The 27,015-nt window shown below is 35.9% G+C and overlaps 1 protein-coding gene across 1 annotated transcript in view; it reads left to right on the top strand.

Moving 5' to 3' along the window:
• Positions 1-27,015, top strand: part of EYS (eyes shut homolog) — a gene marked incomplete at its 5' end in the record, with an annotated part of 1,607,607 nt that overhangs the window by 1,473,775 nt on the left and 106,817 nt on the right. Inside the window, 1 exon segment of the mRNA XM_081294994.1 lies at positions 2,619-2,791. Coding sequence (XP_081151120.1) covers positions 2,619-2,791 — 173 coding nt within the window.

Raw genomic sequence — 27,015 nt, 5'->3', positions numbered from 1 at the left:
ACATTCTCATATAACTTGTTATACTAAATAGTGCCAAACAAATTCTCAGCAATGTCTGAACAAGATAAATTGGGCAAAGAAGGATGATATTGTTTCAATCACTGTTTCTGAAAGTCTGCTATTTTATATACAATCCATCAATGGGTATTCCTTTTTCTGGTCAATGTTACCTTCTGCTTCAGGATGTGGAAAAGCATCAAAGTGGCTTAAGTGACAGAGAAAATCTCTGAGTTTGTAGCTTCTGAATAAGTTGGATCTAGTAATGGGAATCTTTGGCAAGATATGGATAGAAGAAACCACTAGATTCACATGTGGTACAGTCAGTAGCAAAAATAGATTTTAAAAAGTCTACTGGTGAAATATCTGGCACTCTAGTCTTTTGAAACTTGAAGGTATAATTCAAAGTGAAGTACACTGAGGTGCTATCATCTGGAAGAATCTCCAATGGTTAAAGTTGACAGTCACTAATGAAAGGCTGAGGGACATCAAGATGGGACAAAGGGCTGTACACTTTCCCTTAGAGAGCCAGAAAAGGTGATTATCTCTGTCCTTGAACTATTTTCTATAAAACCTATATTTCCCTCTCCACTGTATCTGCCTACTGATGCACAAATAGACACAGTTTTCACCACACAAATTAATACAACCAACTTCTCACAACATCTGATGAAAGCAAAAAGGAAAGGAGACTTGGTTTACCAATAGGACATAAAAATCATGTTGTCCTTGGTTTTTAACAGAAAAGCACCCTTTCTGCACCTCAAATCTATTAAGATCTATGTGATCAAAGCACTTAATTAGTGTTCAGATTGGTTTTATTTTCAGATACATGGTATTCTCCTTTGTCTTGAAAAAAAAAGTTAATTTGTTACACACCTAGACATTATTCTAGAATGGAAATTATCATAATACTGATCTTTAACCTTTTCCCCAACCTTGAAAACCTATGTGATTTTATATGTTCATTGCGTGTAAACTGCTATGAAATTGCCCTGAAAGTTATAAAAGGAATAAATTACTGATGGCTTAGAGGATTAGCCTGTGCATTTGTAAAATCCGAGGGTCTCCAAGCCTTACATGCCAACAAAGCTAGCTTTTCCTGTTAATACATAAACTTTCTCCATAGCACTTTATCCCACTAACACAAAGAATTAATATAAAAATAAAAACATTTTTAGAAAAGCAAACCCTTTCACAATTCACTTAAATACTATTTAGTATAGAAGAAATTGTCTTTTCCTGTGAGCAAGTTTATTTTGGATTAAGAGAGGACTGAAAAGGAAAAGACCACAAGATGAAAACAGCAAGAGAGAAATACCATGGTATAGGTAAGACTACAACCAGATTAGGAGGCTGAATAATAAAGACAAAATATGCTAGCTTTCTAATTATGGAGGCTGGTTCTGGCAACTATCTTTAGGAGCTAATGATCATATTGAAAGGTAAGATATAAGTAGGGGAAAAAACAAAGATCCACATATGGCAAGGTGTGTGGACTAAGGAAATAATGAGAGAGAAAGGGGAGAAAATAACATCCATATTGAATGAAATTTATATTATTGAAAGTGGCAAAAAACTCAAACTAGCTTAAAAACACAAAATAGGGTAGACTATGTGTATTCATGTAACTACACAATAACAGCTGATTCTGCTGCCCAAATAATGTCATCACTAACCTCTCTCCCCCAGTCGCTCCTATTTCCTTGCTAGATATTAGTTATCTACTCTTAGCAAGGCTTTCCCTCTGGATGAGCAAATGCCACTAGCAGCTTCCCAGCAGAAAAAGAGCACTCTCCTCAGAGTTTAGCAGAGGTCCTGCCCTCAATGCCAGGCAGCCTGGTGTGCCCCATGTACCCATCTTGCACACTGTGAGTGGTAGCAAGAATAGAGTCTGCCCCTTGTAGACAACATGGCTGAGAATGATGGATGGGTGGGTCCTGCCAAGGAAACTGGGGCTACTGTTACTTTAAAGAGGGAAATGGATACAGGGAAGGCAGAAATAACAGATTCTAAGTCACTTCCCCCTCCTGAGAATGCTTTCCTGGCAAGTAAGAGGAGTATTTTTTCCTGAGCTCTGCTTTCATAGACACTCACAGCCTGGGGCCACCAAACCATATTTTAAGTAGGAGAGTTGTATAGTCATTACAGCTCCCCACTGTGCCTTTTTTCAGAATTACACAAGTGCAGCTTTTGGAGGACTTTGCCCTCAATATAGGGAGCTTATCACAGCTTAAAATTCTCCTCTGAGCTTTGAGCCTGAGATGGCTTTTCCTAATAGACATTTGAAGCACTTTATTGAAGCAGCAGCACACATATTTAATGAATTCCTGAAAAGGCACCTAGTGTGAAATAAAAGATGAGATAAATCAAAAACAAAAATAGATGGCTTAAAATAGCTTTCATTGCTTCTGACAATCTATAAAGCTGTCCACCTGCTTTCAATATAAAACACACAGATAAAAATACTCAAACATTAAAACACAAGGGAAGAAAAACTCCACTTATTAGACAAGTTGCAATTTTTGTAGTTTTATTTATATATGCATGAATACATATGCATGTATGTGTATAAAATATCAGTTGTTTTCTAATTTTTGAAATTGCTTTTCTTTTCTCAGTGATAGTGAAAACTGGTTTTGTGAGTGTCCAAGGCTGTACTCAGGGAAGCTGTGCCAGTTTGCAAGTTGTGAAAACAACCCCTGTGGAAATGGTGCCACCTGTGTTCCCAAATCCGGAACAGACTTTGTCTGCCTCTGTCCGTATGGGAGATCTGGACCCCTCTGCACTGACGGTAAGACATTAAACATGTGGCACAGGCAGAGAGAGATGAAGAGGACAGAAGTGACTTAGAGACATAAAGGATAGCACCTGGTGGATCAAATACATCAGATTCTTTTCTTGGTTCTTTTAAAATTAGTTGAGACAAGACTCACTACTGACACTGATCACTGAGCAGGTGTTTCTCATACCTATCACGTAATTGCAAAAGACATAATGAGCTTTCCCTGAGGTTAGACTGCAGAAAACCCATGCATTATAAAATCTTAAAGTCAATCTAATAATAAGAAAGTAACAAGGAAAATCAAGAGCAATACGTGGAACCAAAGTATCTTATATCATTTTAGCAAACTGAGGGCATAATAGTAATAAATTTACATATCATAACCCAATTATTTCACATTTAAACATAATAAAATTATGACTTGGTTATTATATATCAAGAAATTAAATCATGAAGAACAGTTCTATGCCTCTCCTTAGGAAAATTCAGGATGTGTAAAGCCTAAATTGTACAAAATAACAAGATGCTATATGATAAGATTAAGAAGCAAATTGTCTAAGAATTTAGTGTTAGTTTGATATCAGCATGAAATCAATGTGTATATAAATACTTTCAGAAATAATAAAAAGTAACATTAATATTTAATCAACACAGGACCAGATCTGTTTCATCTTTATTTTTACCATAAGGTAATAAACAATCTGGGAACATTGGCATGTGTCTGTAAACTCAGATGCTTGAGAGGCTGCGACAGGAGAATTGTGAGTTTGAGGCCAGCCTGTGTAAATTAGCAAGAACCCATGGTGTTGGGTATCACACTCCAGAGCTCATGCTTGGCAAGTGCTCTAACACTGAGCTACTTCCCCATCCCCTGAGAATTTTATTCAGTGTGAGGCAGTGTTATACTAGATGTTAATCAAAGTCATTTTATAAAAAGAAAAACATCATAGACTGCATGAAGTTGAAGTCTTGCCCTTTCCTATAAAAAAACCTCATGTTTCTCAAGCATAATCATTTCATTTAGATAAAAGTTTTTCAAATGATGGGTCCATTCCCAGTCTTCTGAGAAATCTTCATAATTCTTTCCAAAGTGGTTGCACTAATTTGCTGTCCTACTAACAATGTATGCGTGCACCTTTCTCTCCATATCCTAACAAGTATTTACTGTTATTTGTATTCTTGATGATTCTCATTCTAATTGGAGTGAGTTGAAATCTCAATGTCTATTTGATTTGCATTTCCTTAATTGCTAAAGATATTGATTTTTTCATATATTTGTTGGCTATTTGCATTTCTTCTTTTGAGAAATGTCTTTCATATGCCCATTTTGATTAGGTTATTTGGTTGGTTTTTGGTGGAGTTTTTTTGAGGGGAGGGGTGCTTTTCAATTCTTTATATAATCTGCTGTCATAAGAGTAGCTAGCATACAAGGGGGAGAAATGAATTACAGTAGAGGGGGTAGAGAGAGAAGAGGGGAGGGGAGGGGAGGGGAGGGGGGATAGTAGAGGATAGGAAAGGCAGCAGAATACAACAGACATGAGTATGTCAATATGTAAATCAGTGGAAGTGTAACTGATGTGACTCTGCAATCTGTATACGGGGTAAAAATGGGAGTTCATAACCCACTTGAATCAAAGTGTAAAATATGATATATCAAGAACTATGTAATGTTTTGAACAACCAATAAAAAAAAAGAAGTAAAAAAAAAAAAGAGTAGCTAGCAAAGATTTTTTCCTTTCTGTAAGCTCTTTCTTCAAGGCCATAGCTATCCCACTCCTTTATATTTATCCAAAAGAACTAAAACCAGCATACCATATGAAGATGATATATGCATACCATCATTTGTAGTAGGGCAATTCACAATAAGCAAGGTATGGAACCAGACCAGATGACCCTCAATAGACGAACGGAATAAGAAAATGTGGCATATGTACACAAAGGGTTTTACTCGGCCATAAAAAAGAATAAAATTATGTCATTTGCTGTTAAATGGATAGAACTGGAGAACATCATGCTAAGTGAAGTAAAACCAGCTCAAAAAATCAAGGGTTGAATGTTTCTTTCATATATGGAAGCAAGCGAGAAATAAGGAATTTTTTTAAGGGGGAAGTGAATCTCATGTAAATAGAAAAGAAATCATTGGAGTAGAAGAAGGGAATAGAGAGCACATGAGCAGGGATGAGAAAGGGGAGGAATTTCAGAATAAAATTGAACAAATTTTGCTATGTGAATATTTGAGTATATTCACAATAAATTTCTTTTTTATGTATAACTATAATGCACAAATTTAAAAATGGTTTAATAGAAGGAAGACCAATAAAGTAGAGGTAGGGGATCAGGGTGAGTAAGGAAAAAAGGAGAGAGAGTAGTTCAGAGGATTGAAATGGAGCAAATTATGTTATATGCAATTCATAAATGTCAAAATTGAACCTCACAATCTTATAAAACTATAATGCACTAATAATAACATATATTTTAAAAATTAACAAAAAAATTGAAAATGCAATTGGTTGCAATAAATTTGATTACTAAGGAATGAGTCATCATTTTGCTTCCCAGTTGAAGATTGATTAATCATATAAAATAAGAAATGAAGATTTATATTTATATATCTTCACATATTCATGCACCAAAAAAAGATTGTTTATTCCCATCTCTTGGATTTCAATTAGGGTTCAAAAGATGCAGAGATTTATTGATTTTTGATACAGGAAAAACAAAACAAAATTTATTAGACTATAAGTGTAAGTAAGAAAAAAACTCCTGCATGTTCCATCCAGAGGAATTTCTCAAAATAATCAACCTATCCATTAATATGTACTACAAAGCTACAAATCCAGGTAAAGGTATCAGAAATTTAAAGCCCTTATAGAACTTTCCCGCTAGTTGAGGAGATGAAATAAAATAAAAATGGTTCAAGACACAAAAACAAACTTCTGAGAAGAAATTATGAAAGAAATAAACCATAAGTGAGAGACAGTAACTATGGTGAAGGGCATTATTCTAGACAGGTTGTCAGGACAACAACTCTCAAAGGAGATATTTGGATGAACACTTAAAGAATAAGGAGCATGCCACATAAAACACAGGAAAAGAACTGTCCAGATAGAAGTTTCAGAAAATAGAAGACAAAGATTGAACCTGGGCTTTTGGAAGCATAAAAGGGTGCTGAGACAGGTATGTAAGCATCATAGTCCATTTGGGCTTCTGTAGCAAAATACTATAGACTGGTTGCTTATAAACAACAAACATGTATTTATTTCCCCATCACAGAAGCTGAGAAGTCCAAGGTTAAAGTGCCAGTACATCTTGTTATGGTGAGGGCTGGTTTCCTGGTTAGTCCTCTCAATATATCCCCAGTGATACAGAGACTATCTAGCTGGTTTATAAGGGCACTAAACTCATTCATGAAGACTTTGCCCCATGACCTAATCATATACTCACAAAGACCACCCTTCTGAATATCATTCTATTGGGGAAATTTTTTTGACATATGAATTTGTGGAGACGTAAACAGTCGACAGCAACGAGTGAGCAAGGAAGAAAATCACAAATGTTGTTGCCAGGACCTGGATCATAAAAGGCCTTAGAAATATGAGAAGGTTTTAGATTTTCATTTCTAGATGTCTTAAGAAGCTATTGGAAAGTTTTAAACAGCCATTGGTGGGTCTTAAACAGACTTACATGTTTGGCTTAACCCATTTTGACTATAACAGAAGAGATTTTTGGATGGCTGTCATAGTAGTCATGATAAAAGATAATTAAGCATAGAACAGAGTGATGGCAGTGGAGATAGAAATGACTGGGTGCATTTGAAATCTGTTCTGAGAAAAAAATTGACAGAACTTGCTGGGAAGAGTGTGAGATGGGCAGAACCATGGACAACATTTAGATTTGTTTTACTTGTGTGAACGACAGAGTAGATGGTGCTGCCATGAGGAAGAACAGGGACATAACAGAGTATTTTATAGGAGATCATAGGAAGGCAAACCAGAGTTTTATTTTGTGAAGATGAAGAAAAAGATGCCTATTTGACATTCAAATGGAAAGGACATGGAGACCACTGGATAGATGATGGTGGTGCTCTGAGGAGGGATGAGGACTGAAGACATTATTGGGGAGTCATCAGAGATGTAGGTTAAAAATATAGGACTGTAGATTGTCTAAAGAGAAAATACACAAAAAGAAAAGACAGTATAGATACAGAAAATAACTTAAATGGAAGGAGGCAAATCCTAAAGAATCCCTCCAGGATTCCAATCTTCAGGGTTTTGGTGGAGGAGAGAAAGCCATATTAAATATGAATGCCACCCTTCGACAAATGCCCCCATCATCATTCAGCCCCGAGGTATTGCTCCTTGCATGATGTGTCATTGTGTCACTCAAAAGCAGAACCTCAATAAAAATTTGCATTTAAGTTGTTTATTTTGGAAATATAAAACTCCCAAGAAACAGGAATTAAAGCCTTAGAAAGAATAAAATGGGGAAAGAAAGAAAAGTGTATAGAAAAGCTGGAGTTATAATCTTAGGGAGATTTTAAACATGGAATGGGAAGAGAAGTGAATCCAGGACCATTTCCAGTAGTGGGAGACTACAAAAAGACCTACAATAGCTGGGAGATAAAAACTCTCAGAGTCACAAAAAAATAATAATAACATAGAGCATAACATCCTGAAGTCAAAGAGGGAGTTTTGAAAAAAAAAAAAAAAAAAGGTTTGGCAATTGTCAACTGTTGAGTTTAAAGATTACAATTACATCTGAGAATGAGACCATGGAAATTTTTATGCAGTTTAGTTTTTGAGGTCACAGTCTGTATCTTTTTTATCTTTGTCATCTCTTACAGATCTCAATAAAAGATTACAACTAAACTGAAAAAAAAAAAAAAGCAGATGTGATGTTGAACATGGCCATGGGCGATTTTGCTTGATTTCATGAGGATCTTGGGAAGAGCTATATAATGGTTATGCCAGAATTATCTGCTCAAGAAGCTCAAGAGAAAACCACTTAAACATTGGCTCTTGGTTCATTTTGATTGAGAGTTTTCCCACAGGACATTAATTTTCCCACACTTCTAGATTGTCATGCAATACTGGTGATATTGCTGACTCTCCCAGGCTTCTTAGGTTAGGCCTAAAAGAGAAACTGAAGCTCAAGGAAGGAGAGCTTAGTACATTAAGATCCCATAATAATCACTGAAATTTCCACTCTGGTTTTAGCTTCCTCCAGGAGCCATTTTTACATCAAACAAGAATTGATACTTTGTATATTTCACTATCTAGTGTGAGGTGGTACCCCAAATCATCTCAGACCATTCACTGTTACTAGGATGACCTCTATGAGAAAGTCCAGAAATGCAAAAAAATACTTATTGGAGAAAAGCATAGAGCAAATTAATAAGCCTACCTATAGCAAAACTAAAACTACACACTAGAACAAGCACAGAATGAGATCTTTCAACCTTTTTGTTAATACCAGAGGATGAAAAATCAAGTTTATTTCATCAGCAGTTGGGTCTCCTCCATTGCACTTTTCTTTCAAATTATGTCCACATCTACCATCCTAATATATTCTTTGGGGAATAATAGAACATGTAATTCTGACATTTTCTACCTTGCTGATATTTCCACTGGGGAACTCATTCTGGGGTGAGGGTGGCAGTGATGAATAGAGCTAAGGCAAACAAACATTGCAAATGGAAAATTTGCAGCTGTCTTCCCTTGTAAAGAACTTTACTATTCACCTCTGCATTCCTCATTCTCACTTCCCCTTGCCTATTGCAATAACGTATGATTTATTCTTGTTTTCTTAGCCACATCATTGCAAAAATAAAGAGGGAATGTTTTATCTTGTCTTTTTATCCTCATGTTCCTATGGTAAATATTTCTTAGGTAATTTACATTATCCTGCCAAACTTGGATATCTTCATGGGAAAACAGCCCTTGGGAAAGACAATAGAGCATACACCACTCTGGAATAAATCTGCCTGGGTTAAAATTCCCACACCACTACTGACTAGCCAGCAGAGTGGCCTTGGGCAGATCATTTGGTCTCTCTGTACCACATCTTTAGTGAATCTGATAATAGAATCTTGTAGAGTTCACCAAAATTAAGTCAGAAGATGCATGTAAGTGCTTAACACATCACTGAACTTATAGAAAAAAAAAATTGTTTATCAAGAGTCGTCAAGGTAGTACACTTCCCCTACAGGGCACTGGTACCACTTGTCATTGTAGGAAAGAAGGCTGGATCGCCATCCTGACTGAAAAGAAATCTCTCTAGGATGTCAATGGAAATTAAAATTAATTTCCTTTGAAGAATGATTTCAAGTTGATGACACTCTTTGCAGTGATTAAAGACACGCTAGGGTATTACAAAATCAGGGAGGAAAGCAGCGCTGCAGGGACATGGATAATCACCAGGCTATTTAAGGACAAGATACCTCTGTAAAGCAGCTTAATGTCAGGCTGGCATTTTGTAATGGCATATTTCAAGTACACGTAATTTTCTGTCATGTAAGCTCATAACTCTTTTGATGGCATCCACTCTGATATGATCAGGCTTCCTCTCTCCAACTCAACAGCTGTTTCGTTACCCTGCTGTTCAAAGCATCTCAGGTTCCTTCATTTTCAACAATGTTTAAATCTGTATTTTCCAGCTCATGGTTACAAAGAAATGTTAAAAGATCAAGCCCAATCCCAGAGGGGAATGAGGTGACAAGGGCAATTGTGGCCACACACAGAAGTGCTCAGGAAAGTGATTCCTCCTGCTCAGAGCTGAAGGCAGCCTTTGAGTGGTCTGCATTTTTCTTCTTTAAGAGCTGAGGAAAATTGCCTTTCCTTTTGCTCAGTGGGAAGATGAGCATGGCCTGTCTTTCACGTTTCCCCTTATTTCAGCATCTGTAAAGAAAAAAGTTAGGTTGACACATATAAAAAAGCAGCACTTAAGTACATATTTCAATGTACACTGAAATGTTCTTGAAAAATAGTTTTGGTGGACTCCTGCTCCCTAACCCATTGACATCTTGAATTAATACCTCTCTTTTATCCAAGTGGTAGTCTTAGTGGAACAAAGTTGTTTATCATTCCAAAGTTATCATAAGTCGTACTTTTTGTTTTGTGTTTATAAACACAAATTTTGGGAAATATTTCTGATCAAAGGTTTTCATTGGATTTATAAGTTTCATATGTCTGTTTAATGACAGAGCTTTTCTCTAAAGGCATTGTGCTTTCTACCAATGACTGGTATTGAGTTTTTATTAAAACATATATGTAGTTAGATATATTAAATGTATGTAAATATAAAAACATAACATGCACAAACATGCATTTTATATATATATATATATATATATATATATATATATATATACACATACATACACATACATATACAAACATAAAATTAGAAAATATGGTATTTTGACTTGGAGAATTATACTAGTTCTAGAAGCGTCTACTAGTTGTCTGTCCAATATATTTTGTCCAACTTTTTCATTAATTCACCCCTGATATTATTTGGGACAGTGATGTACCCAGCTAAAATTTCCCTGCCTCCCTTAAAGCAGTGTGTAGCCATGGGGCTATGTCCTGGACAATCAAACACATGCAGAAGTTTTGAACTGTGTCACTGACCTTTGGGAAACCTCCTTAGGAGCAGTATGCCCTGCCCCCCATCCTTCCTCCTTCCTGAAGCATAGAATATAGACAATATGACTTGAATGTCAGAAGCCATTGGAATCGTGAGATAACTTTGAGAATAGAAGACATATGCTAGGTTGATTCATAACACGTAGCTCAGAAGTGAACATCACACAGGGTCCACTGCTGACCAACCATGAAATGGTGCGAACAGAGACTGAAGAGAAGATGAGAGGGAGGCATCTAATGCTCCCAGAGAGAGAACAGAAGTCCAAGGATCTTTGCAATTCAGGGAGTAGAGGAATAGGCTTTAACTGTGGAGAGATATAAGGTGTATATTTTGGTGTGTATGTGCTTAAGATGAGAAATATTTGATTATATTTATGTACTATTGATAAGATCCTGAGTAAAATTATCTTACTACAAACATTCATGGGACATACATTTTAAAGTGTTTTTTCCCTGTAGTCTCATTAAAAAACATAATTTAACAGGTGAATAGAGACATACCTAAGAGCCTTACTTTGCAATGGTATGTACTTCTGTGAGCCTGAATATGTCTGTGAGTTTGTTGGCCATTTATTTATTATTGTAAAGGGTCTATGCCAGTTTCTCTATTGTATACTGGCAAGTTTTATCTGGCCCCCTTTTCTTTTTGGTTGTTGTTGTTTTTTGTACTGGGATTGAACTCACTCAACCACTGAGCCGCATCCCCAGCCCCATTTTGTATTTTAGAAACAGAGTCTCACAGAGTTGCTAGCATCTCACTATTACTGAGGCTGGCTTTGAACTTGTGATTCTCCTGCTTCTGCTTCCCAAGCCGATGAGATTACAGGATAACACCACTGCTCCCAGCTCCTTGTATTCTTTATAGGAAATTATTGGAGTGTTGTTGTTGTTGTTGTTGTTGTTGTTGTTGTTGTTTTACAGACAGCCTATTTTCATGTGTAGAAATATTTTTGTGGGGAATGTTGAAAACTTATGCTTTTGTAAGTTCAAATCGATCAATTGGTTGTATTTGTACTTTGCTTTTTTGTGAAAGTATTGAGTGACATTTTTTTTGAATCCTTACTTTAAATAAAAAAGGTAGTGAACATTAAAAAAAAGAAGAAGAAGAAGAAGACATATGCTAGGATAGTAAAGCAACAAGCTGAAACAAGCTTAAATCCAAGATAACTATAAAACCACCAAACCAGCCTGAATTTGCCCACCAACAGGCTTTGCTAATAGAAGAAAAATATCTATTTTGCTTAATTAAGCCTCAATTTTTGTTAAGTTGGTAAGTATTAAATGCAGCTAAAGCTAATATTTACTGATACAGTCAGTGCCAAGATTTCTCTGAACTGTATATCCTGATATATTTTCTTCTGTTTCTAATTTTGTTCATAAAGCCTTAGATTCCTTCTCAAGGAGAAAGGACAGAATTTCTTTTATTGTCTTATTTACTTTATTTTCATATAATAAACTTGATAAATTATAATTTTGTAAAATACATTTTTGGAACCTAGTGAACATGTGGTAAGAGTATTATTTCAATACAAAGAAAGACCATGAGAAGCAACAAACTAGAAAACTATTTTTTCCAAATCAGCAAAATAATAAAAAGGTAAATTTTAAATCTTTCTTATGGAACTTCATCTCTTAACACTATCCCCATGAGACAGTTTTGAACAATCATGTCAAATGAAACATTAAATTCACTTGTGGATTTTCACATCTTGATTCCCTAGGGAGCTGAAAATCTGTTATTGTCTGCTTCTAAATGGAGAACAAAGACTATTCACTCTCAAGCTCTTACTGTTTGCCTCCATTAGGAGAACAGTCAGAAGAACACTAAACCCTAAAGTCCAAATGCTCTTTTTGTTCCTGCAGCACTTTGTCATTGTTTAGCAACCTCCCAGAATTTTCCCTTTCAACACAAGTATATTTCTTGCTTATTAAAAATGTCTACTAAATGGATACACTGTACAGAATGGTCTCTCCTGAATACTTATGGCACATGGATTTCAGAGACAATGTGTAGAAATGTAAACCTCTGCAGTTTATCCTGAAGCTCACCAGAGAATTTAACTTTGCATGTCTGTCAGATTAGGTCTTTCCACATAGGGTCATTTATTTGTAATCAAATGAATACTGTCAGATTCTACCACACCTATCTGATTATGCTTGGTTGGTTTAAGAGCTATACTAATGTGATACACCTGCAAGTTACCAAGAAATGGAGAGCAAAAACACATTTGCTATTTGTAAAAAAAAAAAAAAAAAAAAATCTTCACAGAAACAGAAAATTGATTAGAGCGTGAGAAAGTTTATGCCACATGAAAAACCATGAAGTCAATATTTTATGAAGAAACCATGGAATTTATTGTTATGAATAAAATAAACAGTGAATGGAGATGTCAGTGTATGATGTAAATTGTCTAACATCTTTATACCATGAGAGCAGTTATTCTGTTCAAGTTTTTCTTTGAAGCCACTATACATTTACATTGCACTTTTTCTAATATCTTGTCATTCCATCCTTGTGAGCTTGAAAATGGTCTCCTATTTTCCTTCAGATAAAATACTAACTGCTTAAAATGATAGACAAGCCTGGCAAGATAGCTTATTTTATAGCATTAGTCACTCCCTCTCAGAACACTATTCATATTATTTTGTATATATCTTTTTTAAATTTTTTTATTGGTTGTTCAAAACATTACATAGCTCTTGACATATTATATTTCATACTTTAGATTCAAGTGGGTTATGAACTCCCATTTTTACCCCGTATACAGATTGCAGAATCGCATCGGTTACACATCCACATTTTTACATAATGCCATATTAGTAACTGTTGTATTCTGCTCCCTTTCCTATCCTCTACTATCCCCGCTCCGCTCCCCTCCCATCTTCTCTCTCTATCCCATCTGCTGTAATTTAATTCTCTCCCTTGTTTTTTTTTCCTTTCCCCTCACAACCTCTTATATGTAATTTTGTATAACAATGAGGGTCTCCTTCCATTTCCATGCAATTTCCCTTTTCTCTCCTTTTCCCTCCCACCTCATGTCTCTGTTTAATGTTAATCTTTTCCTCTTGCTCTTCCTCCCTGCTCTGTCGAAGTTCATAGCAGCACAATTCACAATAGCTAGACTGTGGAACCAACCCAGATGCCCTTCAATAGATGAATGTATACATCTTTTAAATGTTGGTCATACATGGCACCAGTCCTTCCCTGACAGTAAGCTCCAAAAGGTAGATACCATGTCTACCTTTGTCACCCCTGTATCTGCAGAGAAGCATATGGAGCCTGACATGTGGTAGGCTTTCAGATTTTTTCTGAGTTGAAAATAATTTGAAAGTCCTTCTGAATATTAATCTACATTGTTACCTCGAACCTAGTACCATGGCTTTTAAGGGACTATCAATAAAAATGTGCCAATTTTGAAAAAGTAACCTAATAAAATAGTCAATGAATGAATACTCTAATATGGTATAGTTACAAAAGTATGTTCCACAGTACCAACATGCAACAAGGTAGCCCATAACATAGAGTGAGATGAAGAGAATTTACATCTGTGGGAGTGCTCGCTGTATACCAGGCCCTGGGCTAAGTGCTTTACATTCATCTTCTTATAGGATCTGTGTAATAATCCAATGAGGTATGTCATTATTTCTATTGCACAGATGAAGAAACTAGCATTCAAAGAGTTTAAATAATCACTTAAGGTAACATATTTTGCTATGATTTAGATATGAGATATCCCCCAAAAGCTCATGTGTGAGATAATGCAAGAATCTTCAGAAGCTTGACCTAATCAATTGATTAATCCACTCATATGGATTAACTGGGCAGTAACCATAGGCAGGTACCATGTGACTGGAGGAGACAGATTGTTGGGGATACAAATCAAGCCAAGATGGCACCTGGCAGTTTGCCAGGAGGAGTGGTTTGTGAGGCAACGCCAGAGAGCAATTAAGATGATGAGGATTCCTTATTGGCTGACTGCTGTATCTAGATGATGTTAATTGAGTCAAGCTGTGTGTAATCAGTTAGGTATATATACCTCTGCTGTCCCACAGAGAAGCAGTTCTGCTACCTTAGGAGCCCACTACTTTGAGTTCTCGCTCAGTTCCTGCTGAGTTCACTTGCAATAAAGTAGTTCCCGCTTCAAACTTCAAGTTGCTTGTCACCTCTCGGTTATTTGCCTAGCCGGACTACGCAACAGATCACTTAGGGCATGTGGGATATGTGCACTCCATTGTGATACTTCACTCCAGTGAGTGAAGTTCTCTCTGCTTCCTGTTGTCATTTCTTGATCTGCCTTCCCCCATCATGCTCTTCTGCATGATGTACTGCCTCATCTTGAACTCAGAGCAATGGGCTCAGCCACCTATAAACTGAGACTTTTGAAACTGAGCCAAAACAAACTTCCTCCTCTAATTGTGCTTGTCAGGTTCTTTTGTTCACAGCAGTGAAAAAGTTGACTAAAACATAGTTCATGAGTGGTGAGTACACCTGGAATCTCTGACTTCAGTATTTCTTTAGAACACTCTGTAGTGCTCTTACTGCCATTTTAGGAGTTCACAGTGCAAAGGAGCACAGCAAAGACTAAGAAGTCCTATAGTAAGGACACAGATACAACCAGGTCACTCTTACTTCTCACACAAATCTTTGGGGTTCCCAAAGAGGGATATGTGCACTCCATTGTGATACTACAAGATTACTTCTCTTTTCCTACCCCAGTCCTTTAATTTTTATGATTTACGTTTCATGATAACCACATTATATAAGTTTATATATAAATTTGTAAATAAATAATATATATAAAGCATAATCAGAGAAGTTCAGAAACTACTAATTTACAAAATTCCCTTTCAAACAAGACTTGAGATTTTTATTAGTTCTGTTGATTTCATAGGACTAATTTGAAGAAATTGATTGCAAATTATGCTTCAAATGCTTGGGATCTTTCTTCTCTCTCTCTCTCTCTCTCTCTCTCTCTCTCTCTCTCTCTCTCTCTCTCACACACACACACACACACACACACACACACACAGACACAATTTATTATATAATTCCAGTTAGTTGGAGAAAAAAAGTGCTGTGGCACATTAAAAGCTGCTACTTTTGATGTTTAAATTCTTTAAAACCATCCATACACTCCAATAAAGTTAAGTTTACTTAAGGTCTCTACACTCATGCTAACTGGAGTGTGGAAAAGTTTTCAGGAAGACAATAGATGCAGGAAAGAATGACCTCAACTAACTCTAACAGCAATCTCATCACAGAAAGTTAAGTATTGAATATGTGTTTATCTTCTGACCATTTTGTCAAAATGAGTCCATTTATACTGGGCATGCCCAAATACAAAGAAACAAATAAGGCCACTTGGCCCTAAACTAAGAATAAGTGCAAGTGGAAGCTACTTCTATTCCTTCATCTGTGTTTCAATTAAGCAAAATAGTTTTTTAAAAAATTCTTACAATTACATTATGCATTGGTCACATTTTTTGTTTTGTTTTGTTTTACCAAAACAAGATTGACACTTTAGAAGCATCATCATTGAACAGGAAAATTCCAAAATAGAGCACCATTGATTTTGTCAACTCAGAAAAATAAGACATTAGTCCAGCAAGGGAGTTGATTATTCACAGAAAGAGTACAAATTACTGTAAAATTGACTAGTCCAAATAATTTAACTGGTAACTTTAATAAGCCCAAGTCTTATGCCTATTATTAATAATTTGACCACCAGGGTCTGTGATTTCTATCATTATGCATTTGTGAAATAAAGATTAAAGTGGGGGAATAGTAAAAGAAAAAGAGAGATGGGAAAAGGAAGGAAAAAAAGAGAAAGGAGAAAGGGAAGGAGGAGGAGGAAAGGACAGAGAAAGAGACTTTCTAAAAAATTATAGTTTGTAAGCAAATCCTGACTTTATATGTACTGACTTTGCACTAAGATAATTTCGTGTGTCCAATGTATCCAAAATCTACTTGTTTTCTCCAATTTTGAGTATTTCAAACACTTTTCCTTGCCTTACTGAGAAACAAAGGGTATGTCCAGAGTTAAGGTAAACTCTTGGATGATCAAGTTGTTATCCCAATTTTGTTGTTATGATGATACTGGAAACCCTAAATCTGATAATGAACCTCAAAAAGTAATTCTAAATTCAAATATCAGAAATGTGGTGTATGTCTCAAAAGTGATTTGATGTGAACAATAATTTCTGAAGTATTTTTCTAAGGGGAGAGCATAATAGGGATTACTAAGAACCAAGTTTCCTATTCATTTCTGAAATTTAAAAAAACTAAATTTAAAATTCACATTATACACAATTTAAAAAGTGAGCAAGAATAACTAGCAAAAAGCTTACCCATTACTATACTTTAAATTATGTTCCTTTTCCATTGACAAAGTGATAGACAAATATAGGTGTACTTCTAAGTCCTTTACCCCAGGGGAGATAGCACTTGGGACCCGCATGCTAGCTTTGAGCTAACTCTCTCCTGCCTCTGCCATTCAGTCATTTTAGAGTGTCACTGGTGTTAGTGGCTTGTAAAGTTAACACAGCTCTTTGAAAGTCAGCATTTTACTGCCCATTTTGATTTGCATCCATGACTAAACACCTGGCAAGGAACATCTGATCTTTTCCAGAGGGCAAATCTAAATATTATACCTAATGATTCAGTCTCAAAAATGACATTTTGTAATTCTCTTTGCCATTCTAAAGCGGCCAAGGGTATTTCTGAATCTCATCTTCTTTATTCTTATGCATTAAATCAACCTGAAATTGTTAAAGTGGGACTGTTTCTGCCCCCAAGTCTTTAAGCTCTAGAGAAGGAAGAGCTGTCATCAGGGTGAGTGGCTGATAACTCTGCTTGTTGGAGTGTATCCCTGTCACTCTCCAGGTGGATGGCTGAACATACACCTTGTTGACAGCAAACACCAAAGGGGACTTCCCTAAAGGAGCATCACAGTGGCTGCCTTGATAAGTGAGCTCCCTAAGTATGTGTCAGAGTTGCTTTCTGCTTAACCACAGTGGAGCTGATTTTTCTGCTGTACCCACTGCATTTTAAATTTGATCATCTGTATATGCCTTAAAAATAGATTGTTTGAGAAATACATATTTCAGAGCACGGTTTTCATGTGTGTGTGTGTGTGTGTGTGTGTGTGTGTGTGTGTGTATTGCAAAACCCCTTTACCTCCACTAAATCTCTCTCTTTCATGACTTGCTATACCAAATAAACACTTTCGAGAAAAATGCATCTTTAGGATCCTAGATTCTGAACTTATGAATTTTATTTATATCAGTTGTAGCAAAAGCAGAATGGAAAAATCTCAATAGCCATTTCTTCCACATGTAACAATGGCAAAGGAATTGCATAATTTCCCATCTTACAAGATAAAGAACTTAAGGCACCTCTCTGCCGATATTTGAAAGCTCTTTTGGTTATTCAACACTTGCTCTGTTGGAACAGGAGAATATCACAACACCTGTACAATACACAAAGGGCTGCAAATTTATGGGTATATTAAGCAAAGTCTAATTATAACCTGATTAAAGAAAAAAATTCCCTTGATAAAAGTGTATTTCTAGAGAAGCAGCTTTTGTAAGAACAAACTTAGAATTGATTATATCCCAAATGTGCTACTTGGCAAAATTGAAAAGAAGGGTAAAAGTATTCTTAGGTGTAGAAAGCAAAAGAACACCTCCTCTTCTTTTTTGCCCTTCATTCTCTAGAGTGAAGGGAAGTGAGATACTGAAGCTTACTCAACTCTTGATCCCTTTAATATCTGTATGCTGGTAATTAATGAACCTCACCATTTAAGCAAGCTCAAACAGATATGGTTTTATTAACTAACAAATCCTTGCATGACTCTATAGCCAATCAAACTGAAGTTGGCAGCATTAAAGTGGTAGTAGTGTGCTGTGGGAGGCCTTGCACTGAAAACAGAGATGTGAAGCAAGGAACTGTAATCTTGAGCAAGACACTTCATCTCCTTCACCTCACTTTCTTCTTCAGCTAAAGAGTTAGAACTAATGGTCTCCCCTGCTTCACCTTTAGATGTTAATCAAGACCCTTAAATTGACATTTGGGAAAATAAAATTGCAAGTTACTCTTATTGATTCAAAATGAAGATTTGAGTCTAATTCCTTATACATCATTACAGTTTATTATGAAATGGCTAGTGAGAGCAGGTCTTGAGCGCTTGCAATCCAGACACAGTTCTGAGTGCTTCTAAGGTATCTCACTGAATCCCCCAAAGAGCACAAAGAGAAGCTATTATTATTATCCCCTCTTTACAAATGAGAACACCAAAAATTAGAGAAGGGAACTGACTGAAAAAAAGGACTGGCTAATTAGTGGCAGAGCTGTAATTAGAACTTTTTATGGCTCCACCTTGAAAAAGAAGGGAATCTTGTAATTTGCAGCAAAATGAATGAATCTGAAAGACAGTTTGTTAAGTGGAATGAATCAGACCTAGAAAGACAAATACCTTCCTTCTCTCCCATTTGAGTTTAAATAGCTTACCTCAAAGAAAAGAGTCAAGTAGTGATTACTAGGGACTGGAAAGGGTAAGGGTCAGAGGGTTAAAGATAGGCTGGCTAATGTGCAACAAAATACAGTTAGAAAAATAAGCTCCAGTGTTCCAAAGCACTGTAGGGTGGTGGCAGTCTATGACTGACTATTATATATTTTACTTTTTGCAAACAAGTTGAAGACAAGAGCTCAAGGGCTCTAAACATAAAGATAAGGAGATGGAAACACTAGTTAACCTAATTCATTCATTACATATTGTATATATGTACTGAATTAGCACACTACATCCAATAAATATAAGCAATTATTTTGGGCCAATGCAAAAATCAAAATAAAACGCTTGTTTTGAAAGCCTGTAGACCTATCTCTTAACTTTTACATTACTCTTACTCCCATGGATATGTTTCAAATACACAGATTGGTACACTGCATTAAACCCAAAAGTATTCATAAGATTATTACTGGTCATTTTAGTAAAACTTAAATAGCTTCCTCTTTAAAATAATAACTCAAATATAAACTTATGAATCATTGATGAAGTCTTTGCTAAGCAAACTGAGGCATTTGGAGAGATATGTTAATTATCAATTATAACTTGATATTAGCAAACAAAATTATTAAATTTTACCTCAATATGCTTTACTTTTCTTAGTACTAGAAATTATCTGGCAAATAACGAGATAATCAATGCATTTAATTATGTCATTTTAATTGTTAAAAAAAGGAGGACCCAACATGGCAGCCGGCGAGGAGGCAGCACTTTCAATGCCTCCACAGTAATGGGATCAGAGAGACCCATTAATACAGCTACATGCAAAACTTCTAGCAAAATTCCGCTGAAAGGAGACCTGCCAGGAATTACATCAAATAAATTTATAGGAGTAAACAATAACTCAGCAGTCAAACAGAACAAGAAGCAACATGAGCAGTATGAAAAAGCAAGGAAGAAAAGGAGTACAAACAATGCAGGACAGCCTAAATATTCAGGAGGACTTAGAGGCATCAGAAAAAATGGTCAAATAAAGAACTCAAGGAATAACTTAGACAGATGGAATGGAACCTTAAAGAGGATACGAGACAGCAAATACAAGCAGTGAAAGAACACATTGAGAATGAATTACATAAACAGATAAAAGAAGAAGTTAAGCATCCTTATCAGGAGACAGAGATTATAAAAAAGAATCAAACAATAATCTTAGAAATGAAGGAAATTATAAACCAAATTAAAATCTCAAATGAGAGTATCACTAATAGAGTGGAGCAAGTAGAAGCCAGAACGTCAGATAATGAAGACAAAATATATCATCTTGAAAAGAGTCTAGCCAACTCAGATAGGCTGGATGAAAATCACGAGAGAAACATCCAAGAGATATGTGATAACATAAAAAAAAACAAATTTAAGAGTCATCGGGATAGAGGAAGGGATAGAGATTCATACCAAGGGAATGAGTAACCTACTAAATGAAATAATTACAGAAAACTTTCCAGAACTAAAAAAGGAAACAGATATACAAATTGTAGATGCATACAGGACACCGAGCATACAAAATCACAGTAGACCAACGCCAAGACACATTGTTATGAAGATATCCGATATACCAACAAAGAGAAAATATTAAAAGCTACAAGAGAAAGGAGGCAGATTACATTCAGGGGTAAACCAATAAGGTTAACAAAGGATTTTTCATCACAGACGCTGAAAGCGAGAAGATCCTGGAACAACGTATTTCAAACACTGAAAGACAATGGATGCCAACCAAGAATTCTGTATCCAGCAAAATTAAGCATCAGGTACGACAACGAAATAAAAATCTTTCACGAAAAAAAAAGCTAAAGGAATTTGCAGCCAGAAAACCAGCATTGCAAAGCATCTTGAGCAAAACACTACACGAAGAAGAAATGAAAAACAATAACCAAAGCCATCAGTGGGAAGTACCTCAGTAAAGACACATGGAGGGGGGAAAGCTAATCATGGGGAAACAAACTAAATTTTTTTAAAAAAGAGATAAATAATCAAACATGGCTGGAAGTACAAACCATATATCAATAGTAACTCTAAACATTAATGGTCTAAACACTCCAATAAACCGACATAGGCTGGTAACATGGATTAAAAAAACAAATCCAACAATATGCTGCCTCCAGGAGACACATCTGACTGGAAAAGACATACACAGGCTGAAGGTGAAAGGTTGGGAAAAAATATACCACACACACGGTCCTTGCAAGCAAGCAGGGGTGGCCATCCTCATATCGAATAAAATCGACTTCAAGACTAAGTTAATCCAAAGGGATAAGGAAGGACATTATATACTGTTAAAAGGAACCATTCAACAACAAGATATAACAATTATCAATATTTATGCACCAAATAATGGTGCTGCGAAGTTCATAAAACAAATTCTCCTCAAGTTCAAGAATCAAATAGACCACAACACAATAATTATGGGTGACTTCAACACACCTCTCTCACCATTGGACAGATCCTCCAAACAAAAGTTGAATAAAGAAACTATAGAACTCAATACCACAATCAATAACCTAGACTTAACTGACATATATAGAATATATCAAACATCATCAAGTGGATATACTTTTTTCTCAGTAGCACATGGATCCTTCTCAAAAATAGACCATATATTATGCCATAGGGCAACCCTCAGTAAATATAAAGGGGTGGAGATAATACCATGCATTTTATCTGATCATAATGGAATGAAACTGGAAATCAATGATAAAAGAAGGAAGGGAAAATCCAATATCACATGGAAAATGAATAATATGTTACTGAATGATCAAGGGGTTACAGAAGACATAAAGGAGGAAATAAAAAAATTCTTAGAGATAAATGAAAATACAGAAACAACTTATCGGAATCTATGGGACACAATGAAAGCAGTTTTTAAGAGGGAAATTCATAGCCTGGAGGTCATTCCTCAAAAAAAGGGAAAACCAACAAATAAATGAGCTCACACTTCATCTCAAAGCCCTAGAAAAGGAAGAGCAAAACAATAGCAAATGCAGCAGAAGGCAAGAAATAATTAAAATCAGAGCGGAAATCAACGAAATTGAAACAAAAGAAACTATTGAAAAAATTAACAAAACTAAAAGTTGGTTCTTCAAAAAAATAAACAAGATTGACAGACCCTTAGCCATGCTAACAAAGAGAAGAAGAGAGAGAACTCAAATTACTAACATACGGGATGAAAAAGGCAATATCACAACAGATGCTACAGAAATACAGAAGACAATTAGAAATTATTTTGAAAACCTATATTCCAATAAAATAGAAGATAGTGAAGATATCGATAAATTTCTTAAGACATATGATTTGCCCAGACTGAGTCAGGAGGATACACACAATTTGAATAGACCAATATCGATAGATGAAATAGAAGAAGCAATCAAAAGACTACCAGCCAAGAAAAGCCCAGGACCGGATGGGTATACAGCGGAGTTCTACAAAACCTTTAAAGAAGAATTAATACCAATACTTTTCAAGTTATTTCAGGAAATAGAAAAAGAGGGAGCTCTTCCAAATTCATTCTATGAGGCCAACATCACATTGATTCCGAAACCAGACAAAGATACCTCAAAGAAAGAAAACTACAGACCAATATCTCTGATGAACCTAGATGCAAAAATCCTCAATAAAATTCTGGTGAATCGAATACAAAAACACTTCAAAAAAATTGTGCACCATGATCAAGTAGGATTCATCCCTGGGATGCAAGGATGGTTCAATATACGGAAATCAATAAATGTTATTCACCACATCAATAGACTTAAAGATAAGAACCATATGATCATCTTGATAGACGCAAAAAAAGCATTCGACAAAGTACAGCATCCCTTTATGTTCAAAACATTAGAAAAACTAGGGATAACAGGAACTTACCTTTCATTGTAAAAGCTATCTATGCTAAACCTCAGGCTAGCATCATTCTGAATGGAGAAAAATTGAAGGCATTCCCTCTAAAATCTGGAACAAAACAGGGATGCCCTCTATCACCACTTCTATTCAATATAGTTCTCGAAACACTGGCCAGAGCAATTAGACAAATGAAAGAAATTAAAGGCATAAAAATTGGAAAAGAAGAACTTAAATTATCACTATTTGCGGATGACATGATTCTATACCTAGAAGACCCAAAAGGGTCTACAAAAAAACTACTAGAACTAGTAAATGAATTCAGCAAAGTGGCAGGATATAAAATCAACACGCATAAATCAAAGGCATTTCTGTATATCAGCGACAAAACTTCTGAATCGGAAATGAGGAAAAACACTCCATTCACAATATCCTCAAAAAAAATAAAATACTTGGGAATCAACCTAACAAAAGAGGTGAAAGATTTATACAATGAAAACTACAGAACCCTAAAGAGAGAAGTAGAAGAAGATCTTAGAAGATGGAAAAATATTCCCTGTTCATGGATAGGCAGAACTAACATCATCAAAATGGCGATATTACCAAAAGTTCTCTATAGGTTTAATGCGATGCCAATCAAAATCCCAATGGCATTGCTTGTAGAAATAGATAAAGCAATCATGAAATTCATATGGAAAAATAAAAGACCCAGAATAGCAAAAGCAATTCTAAGCAGGAAGTGTAAATCAGGCGGTATAGTGATACCAGATTTCAAACTATATTACAGAGCAATAGTAACAAAAACAGCATGGTAGTGGTACCAAAACAGGCGGGTGGACCAATGGTACAGAATAGAGGATACAGAGACTAATCCACAAAGTTACAACTATCTTATATTTGATAAAGGGGCTAAAAGCATGCAATGGAGGAAGGATAGCATCTTCAACAAATGGTGTTGGGAAAACTGGAAATCCATATGCAACAAAATGAAACTGAATCCCCTCCTCTCACCATGCACAAAGGTTAACTCAAAATGGATCAAGGACCTTTATATCAAATCAGAGACTCTGCGTCTGATAGAAGAAAAAGTTGGCTCCAATCTACATATTGTGGGGTCTGGCTCCAAATTCCTTAATAGGACACCCATAGCACAAGAGTTAATAGCAAGAATCAACAAATGGGACTTACTTAAACTAAAAAGTTTTTTCACAGCAAGAGAAACAATAAGAGAGGTAAATAGGGAGCCTACATCATGGGAACAAATTTTTATTCCTCACACTTCAGATAGAGCCCTAATATCCAGAGTATACAAAGAACTAAAAAAATTAGACAATAAGAAAACAAATAACCCAATCAACAAATGTGCCAAGGACCTGAACAGACACTGCTCAGAGGAGGAGATACAATCAATCAACAAGTACATGAAAAACTGCTCACCATCTCTAGCAGTCAGAGAAATGCAAATCAAAACCACCCTAAGATACCATCTCACTCCAGTAAGATTGGCAGCCATTATGAAGTCAAACAACAAGAAGTGCTGGAGAGGATGTGGGGAAAAGGGTACTCTTGTACATTGCTGGTGGGACTGCAAATTTGTTCGGCCAATTTGGAAAGCAGTATGGAGATTCCTGGGAAAGCTGGGAATGGAACCACCATTTGACCCAGCTATTGCCCTTCTCGGACTATTCCCTGAAGACCTTAAAAGAGCGTACTACAGGGATACTGCCACATTGATGTTCATAGCAGCACAATTCACAATAGCTAGACTGTGGAACCAACCCAGATGCCCCTCAATGGATGAATGGATTAAAAATATGTGGCATCTATACACCATGGAGTATTACACAGCACTAAAAAATGACAAAATCATGGAATTTGCAGGGAAATGGATGGCACTAGAGCAGATTATGCTTAGTGAAGCTAGCCAATCCCTAAAAAACAAATACCAAATGTCTTCTTTGATATAATGAGAGCAACTAAGAATAGAGAAGGGAGGAAGAGCAGGAAGAAAAGATTAACATTAAACAGAGACATGAGGTGGGAGGGAAAGGGAGAGAAAAGGGAAACTGCATGGAAATGGAGAGAGACCCTCATTGTTATACAAAATTACATATAAGAGGTTGTGAGGGGAATTGGAAAATAAACAAGGAGAGAAATGAATTACAGTAGATGGGGTAGAGAGAGAAGATGGGAGGGGAAGGGAGGGGGGATAGTAGAGGATAGGAATTGTAGCAGAATACAACAGTTACTAGTATGGCATTATGTAAAAATGTGGATGTGTAACCGATGTGATTCTGCAATCTGTATTTGGGGTAAAAATGGGAGTTCATAACTCACTTGAAGCTAATGCATGAAATATGATATGTCAAGAGCTTTGTAAGGTTTTGAACAACCAATAAAAAAATTAATTGTTAAAAAAACCTCATTCTATCATTTTTTTATTTAACAAATACTACTTAAAAACCTATTATGTGTCAGGCCTATCCTAAGTACTTGATACAACTTGTTAACTAAAGCAGATGTATCTTTTCTCCTCAATAAGGTTTAATATCTGCAAAGAAGATTTAAAAAAATGAATACAAAACACCCAATTGTGATTGGTGTTGTAGAAGAAATAAACCGATAACATGATGAGAAACAAGAGGAGGACTTAAACAGGTGGTCAGGGAAGGAACTTTCTTAGAAGCTGAAGAGATCAGAGTATATAAGGCAAGGCAAGGGTGGCATAAATGACTTTAGAGAAACAAACTGAAACCATGTCATTCAGGACTATGGAGTTCTGTTTAATAAATTTTATGTCTTCAATGATAACTTATGGGTTTAAGGTGAGGTGTGATTTATATGCGTAAAATCAGTTGGGATTCTATATTGAAAAAAGATTGAAGAGGGGATATTAGAAGGAGATTATAGAAATGTAATTCTGTAATCCATATGAATGCAATATTTGAGCACAGAAGGAAAGAACTGGGCAGATTCAAGCGTCTTAGGAAAGAGATTGTATAGGAATTACTGATAGACTATGTTTGGGATGAGAATAAAGAGGAATTTGAAAGGGCCCCCCAGATTTTTTAAGTTGAAGAACTTTAGATAGAATGTTTTACTAAAAGGTGAGAATAAACTAAGGTGGAAATAGGAATTTAGCTTCAGATTCCTTTGGGATATGTAAGAGGAGATGTTAAAGAAGAAATTGTATAATGGATCTTCATCGTCAAATAAGAGGCCTGGTGTAGTGATATAAAGTTGGGAATTACCAGCACATGAACAGAGTTTGAACTCATAGAAATATACATATATATATATATATATATATATATATATATATGAGACAACTTATAAAATATATATATGACAACTTATAATATATATTTGTCATATATATATGACAATTTATAAAAAATACAAAGATAGGGAGAGTAAAAATGGAGACCAAACAGATGTGGTCAGAAAGAGAACAGAGAAACCTGGAGAACAAATGCCATAGAAGCCAAGAGAAGCCCACTTCCAGGGAAAGGCTCACCTCATCTGGGAGACAGCATGTTTCTATTTGAACTATCTGGCTTTTCTATCTAATTTCCTTGGGGAAAATGCTAACAAACCACAAACCCCTGTGAAAGGAACACAGTCCACTAAAAGACTGAGTTTCCTTCATAAGATTATAGAACATCCCCATTCCTGGACATCTTACCACCTGTATACAGGACTCCAGGGTAGTAAAAGATCACCACTGAAACAGCTGCAAGATGCAGACTTGCTCAAAAGGAAGGGAAGGCAGCAGCCCAAAACCAAAAAAAGGAAGCCCAAAGCAAGGACACTGGAGGAATTCAAAGCATCTGGCATTTATATCTTTAGCAAATATTATACAAAGCCCAACTCCAAGACAGATAAATATAAAACTTCATGCTAAAGTCCATTTATCTCAGTTTCCTTTCTAAAACAGTCATGCTAAAAGGCAAAAAAGGAAAGAAACACAGTCTAAAGCATGCAAGCAACATAACCAGACACATACACAGTAGCTTTTTATTATCAGATGGATAACTTCAAAAAAAAAAAAAAAGACATCAACATCACTTACTCTCATATGGGCATTAAGAGAATACAATGAAGAATCACAGCCTCTGGGACAGGAGTCCCCTGTATTTTTCATTCGCTAGCAAAGCAATAAAACTGCTTTTTCCTTTTTCTCAAAACTGTGTCCCTT

Source organism: Spermophilus citellus (genome assembly GCF_964194105.1).
Source record: "Spermophilus citellus genome assembly, chromosome: 5".
Lineage (NCBI taxonomy): Eukaryota > Metazoa > Chordata > Mammalia > Rodentia > Sciuridae > Spermophilus > Spermophilus citellus.
Note: the sequence above shows the minus strand (reverse complement) of the source record. Positions and strands in the feature narration are given on the sequence as shown.